The sequence below is a fragment of the Microcaecilia unicolor genome, chromosome 13 (genome assembly GCF_901765095.1).
Source record: "Microcaecilia unicolor chromosome 13, aMicUni1.1, whole genome shotgun sequence".
Taxonomy (NCBI): Eukaryota; Metazoa; Chordata; class Amphibia; order Gymnophiona; family Siphonopidae; genus Microcaecilia; species Microcaecilia unicolor.
In genome coordinates, this window is record NC_044043.1 from 76,583,732 (window position 1) to 76,589,164 (window position 5,433).

Consider the following 5,433-nt stretch of genomic DNA (forward strand, 5'->3'; position numbering starts at 1 on the left):
CATTATTGCTGAAAATCAGAAACAACCAAGTCTAAGGACAACCATTTCTAAGGACGACCAAATTTCAGGATTTGGGCGTCCCTGACCGTATTATCAAAACAAAAGATGGGCGTCCATCTTGTTTCAAAAATATGGGTTTCCCCGCCCCTGGATGGGGACATTTTGCGAGGACGTCCTCATCAAAACTTGGTCGTCCCTTTTGATTATGCGTTGTAAGCACAGGGTTGTACAGATTCTTCCTGCTCTTTGGGCTTCGATCTTGATAGTAATCAGGGATGGAATCTGGTGCCATTGAGACTTCATTCACAAATACCAGGAGATTTTTTTGTTATTGTACATCCCCTCCTAACTTAATTTAGTCTTGTTGCAATGGCAGTCTTCAGCTGGGAACTGTGCGAAAAGGCTTCTTCTGGAGCCTTGCATTTTGTACCCTAAATCTGACCACTAGGTGTTGCTGTTGCACAAGGACTTCCTCCTCCCCGTGGGCTATGACAGTTGTTTCTTCAGCATTTTTGGCCCTGAGCCAAGAAGTATACCTAGATCCTTCTGCATGGAGGCACCAGTCTAGCCCATGCCCTAGGGATGTGTATTTGTTAGCAGGCATTTGATTAATTCTGACCTTAAAAAAAAAAAAAAAAGCTTTGCTCAAACTTAGATTAATTCACATTAAACTATGTACAATTCCACTTATTAAAAAGTTCTAACATGAGTCAAAATATTATTAGCATGAGTGTGTTGAAACAAACTGAAAATATCTATGGAAATTAGAAGAGGAGGGGATTTGGGAAAGCTAAATTTTCCAAGATGCATCTGGAATTTTTTTTCCAGCTTCATTCTGTGGTTTGATCTCCCCTTCCTATGATTAAGACCAACCCTACTTTTTCAACCATTTCTGTATCCTGATCTCCGATATAACAAAAGAGAGGGAACGAAGTACAAACTAAAGTCCAAACAAAAAAAACAGCACCACGGGCCTTTAAAAATGGAACACAGTTCTTTAATGAATGAGCCTAGACAAAAAGACCTGACATGGGCCGTGTTTTGGTGACTACCACCTGCATCAGGGGTCACAGTGATGACGTGGAAAACTTGGGGAATAACTCGAATATATTCCTCTACAATATATTATTCCTTACCCCACGTCTCATATAGTAAAAGCTACAGAAAGTGAAAGTGCCTTGGTGCTTTGTAGCTTTTACTTATATGAGACGTGGGGTAAGGAATAATATATTGTAGAGGAATATATTAGAGTTATTCCCCAAGTTTTCCACGTCATCACTGTGACCCCTGACGCAGGTGCTAGTCACCGAAACACGGCCCATGTCGGGTCTTTTTGTCAAGGCTCATTCATTAAAGAACTGTGTTCCATTTTTAAAGGTACGTGGTGCTGTTTTTTTTTTGTTTGTATCCTGATCTCCATCATTTGTCCATTTGTCTACACCTTCAATCACCTTACAGTTGATCCATCCTTCGTTATTTCTGCCTTCCTCAGATTCTCCTCTGTCCTTCTATTCTGTGTTCCTATTGCCTTTTACTAATTTCTGGAGGCTGCAGTGGCTCCTGTTTTCACCTTCAGACCAGACACCATCCTCATTACTTTCCTTTTCATCTATTTTAAAATAAATAAACAAGAATAAATACCTTGTAAAAATATTTGGTAGCGCTGATTCTGTATGGATGAAACAGTTGACCCCTTGATGACCTTTCCAACTTTGTCTTATTATAGTTCTATGATTAAAGTTATCACTAGCTTATATACATATGTACATAACTTAGAAACATATATGTGGGCAGATAAGGACAATTTTGTCCACCCAGTCTGCCCACTGGTGGTGCCCACTATGCTGTCAAGGGTCCTACTCTGTTGTTTTGCATGAAGCAAACCAATATTGTAATTACACTGTTATTTCTTTTACACTCATTAGTCAGACAATGCTAGAAGCCACTTTCAAAAAATAAATAATGGAATTAACATTTTGGAAAATAAGGTTTCTCTCTATCCTTGGTTTGTCTCATTTCAAATTGAAGTGGTTGGCCATAGGTTGTTCTTATAAGAGTGCTACAGGATGTGATACCTCTGTTGCTAAGTAACCCATTTTCTGGTGACACATACTAGCAGGGGTGTGCTGGTAAATTTTTAACAACAGGCTCTTTCTCCGGACGTAGCCAGCTCTGCAGTTGGAAGGGCCAGGGGTGGCCGGGGGGGGGGGGGAGCAACACTTGCCTCTCTCTCCTCCCTCCCTTCGTGCGGGCACGCTAGGCATACCTTTGCTGGCAGCCAATAAATGGACTGTCACCACTCCCAACGTCTTGCTCTGAGCAGCATGCTGGAACTTCTCTCACATGCTGGAGAAGTCCCAGCCTGCTGCCCAGAGCTGGAAACAAGGAGCAGGGAGCAGCAGTAGTCTATTTACTTGGCTTGCAGGGCTCAGCATCCCCACCAGCAAAGTAAAAGATAATTCAGCAGGAGGCCCAAGCCCACATTTTGGGAGCCAGTTGTTAAAGAAGCCATGGAGGGCCCTGCTTTAACAACCGGCTCCCAAAATTCTTAAAAACTTAACAACCGGCTCTTGCGAGCCTGTGAGAGCCTGCTCCAGCACACCACTGCATACTAGGCACTAATTGATCACATGATCTTTCACTGTCCCAGTGACATCACAGAAAAGCTTTGTCACTATTCCATTGTTAGGTATTCGAGCGCATACACATTGGAGGTGTTTGGCTGCTAAGCAGAGCCTTCAAAATCCTACTGTTTGCAACAGCAGCACAATACCCCTAAGTTAGGGGGAAGAGGGCATTCTGAACCCAAAAAAATAGGAATCCAGGGCATTATCTTTCAGGTGCCCACTCTTCGTCAACTTATGGTTTACAAAAAGGAACCTCTCAGCTAGGACCATCTGCTGAGCATTAACCATTTGTGATGTTTGATATCAAGATTTTAGAAATTCCAGCTGTGATTTTTGATAATGGCTCAGGATTATGTAAGGCTGGCATCGCAGGAGACAATGCTCCAAGGTCAGTCATTACCTCAATTGTTGGTCGCTCGAAGGTTAAATCAACCATGCTAGGAGCAGGCCAGAAGGAATACTACATTGGAGAAGAAGCCCAGTCTAAAAGGGGCATCTTATCTTTGAAATACCCAATTGAGCATGGCATAGTTACATCTTGGGATGACATGGAGAAAATATGGAGGCATGTCTACGATTGTGAGCTGAGAATGAATCCTAGCGATAGGCCAGTTTTAATGACAGAGGCCCCCTTAAATCCACTTCAGAATCGAGAGAAAATGACAGAAATTATGTTTGAAGGATTTAAGGTGCCCGCTATCTATGTGGCTGTTCAAGCAACGTTGGCCCTGTATGCCTCAGGGCGAACTACTGGCTTAGTGATGGACAGCGGGGATGGAGTGACTCACACGGTACCTGTCTATGAGGGCTACTGCTTACCCCATGCTGTTTCCAGGTTGGACGTTGCGGGCCGTGATATCACTGAGTACTTTATGCGTCTTCTTCTGGAGAGCGGGTTTTCTTTCGTGAGCACCGCTGAAAGGGAAATTGTTAAAGACATCAAAGAGAAGTTGTGTTACGTGAGCTTGGATCCCTGCCAAGAAATGAAAAGAAATCCCGAGGAAATTTTAAAGGATTACAAGTTGCCTGATGGAAACATTATCAGAATTGGAAATCAGCTCTTCAGAGCACCAGAGACCTACTTTATGCCATCAAACATTGGAATTGAAGCACCAGGAGTAGACAAAATGATCTTCAACAGCATCACCAAATGTGACATTGATGTCCGCAGGAATCTGTATAGCAATGTGCTGCTTTCTGGTGGCTCAACACTCTTTATTGGGCTGGATGAAAGAATTTTGAAGGAAATGCAGTTGCAGGCACCCAGTGGGGTTTCAGTACGGATAATAGCACCCCCAGAAAGAAAATACTGTGTGTGGATTGGAGCCTCTATCCTAACATGCTTAACATCATTTCGCCAAATGTGGATCACTATTGAAGATTACAAGGATTTTGGTACCGGCATAATTCACAAGAAATGTTGAGAAGATTGATCAGCAAAGTCAATGGCATATTGCCGAGTCTGTTTTTTTGCCCCCCAGAAATGTATGGAGAAGTTAGTTAAATGGAAACAAAGAACATCTTCCACACCTTGTGCTGCACAAGTGATCAACCTTTAAAAATAAAGCCTTAAAAAAAAAAAAACAACTTAAACCCGTTTTTCTGTTTAGAATTAATCTTTTAATTTTCTTTCTTGGGGGCCCTTTTACTAAGGTGCGCCGAAAAATGGGCTGCGGTAGTGAAGGCGTGCGTTGCGGATGCGTGCCTATCTATTTTTCAGCGCACCTGTAAAAAAGAAGGCCTTTTTAAAAAAAATTGTGCCAAAAAATGGACGTGCGACAAAATAAAACTTGGCGCACATCCATTTTGGGTCTGAGACCAATACCGCCAGCCATTGACTTAGCAGTAAGGTCTCTCATGTCAACCGTGCGGTAATCACCTATGCGCGTGTCAAGTCGGAGTTACCGCCCGATTTTCGCTGTTCGCCAGAAAATAAAATATATTTTCTGGCGCACGTAACGGACGCGTGTCAAAAATAAAATTACTGCACGGGCCACACAGTAGCCGGGAGGTAAATCCAAATTGACTTGCGTTGGGCACACAGGTGCTTACGCAGCTTAGTAAAAGGACCTCTTGAACAACAGAGAATTTCATTCACTCACATATTCTTACAGGGGAGCCACCAAGTTCTTTGTATAGTTAGAAAAAGCTTTTCCTATGTTCAAAGACTGTTTCGGCTTACAGGCCTGTCACAGTGGTCAATGCATGTCTGTGTGCTGGGTGTTTATTTTTTTATTAGAGTGAGAACTGTCTGATCTTCATGGTCAATTCCACCTTTACCAGGTTATCAATAGAAATCAAACAAAATAAAACATGGAAAAGAAAATAAGATGATACCTTTTTTATTGGACATAACTTAATACATTTCTTGATTAGCTTTCGAAGGTTGCCCTTCTTCCTCAGATCGGAAATAAGCAAATGTGCTAGCTGACAGTGTATATAAGTGAAAACATTCAAGCATTACTATGACAGTAAAATAGATACCATTGGAGATTCTACATGGAATGTTGCTACTATTGGAGATTCTACATGGAATGTTGCTATTCCACTAGCAACATTCCATGTAGAAGGCTGCGCAGGCTTCTGTTTCTGTGAGTCTGACGTCCTGCACGTACGTGCAGGACGTCAGACTCACAGAAGCAGAAGCCTGCGCGGCCACATTGGTGATCCACAAGGGCCGACTTCTACATGGAATGTTGCTAGTGGAATAGCAACATTCCATGTAGAATCTATAGAAATCAAACAAAATAAAACATGGAAAAGAAAATAAGATGATACCTTTTTTATTGGACATAACTTAATACAT

General features: G+C 42.2%; 1 protein-coding gene across 1 annotated transcript; it reads left to right on the forward strand.

Annotated features, from left to right (window-relative positions):
• The first annotated feature begins 275 nt into the window (after window positions 1-275).
• Window positions 276-4,051, forward strand: LOC115482495 (actin-85C-like). Its single transcript, XM_030222311.1, has 2 exons — window positions 276-285; window positions 2,943-4,051. The coding sequence occupies exons 1-2, from the start codon at window positions 276-278 to the stop codon at window positions 4,049-4,051; spliced, it is 1,119 nt and encodes a 372-aa protein (XP_030078171.1).
• The last annotated feature ends 1,382 nt before the right edge of the window (window positions 4,052-5,433 follow it).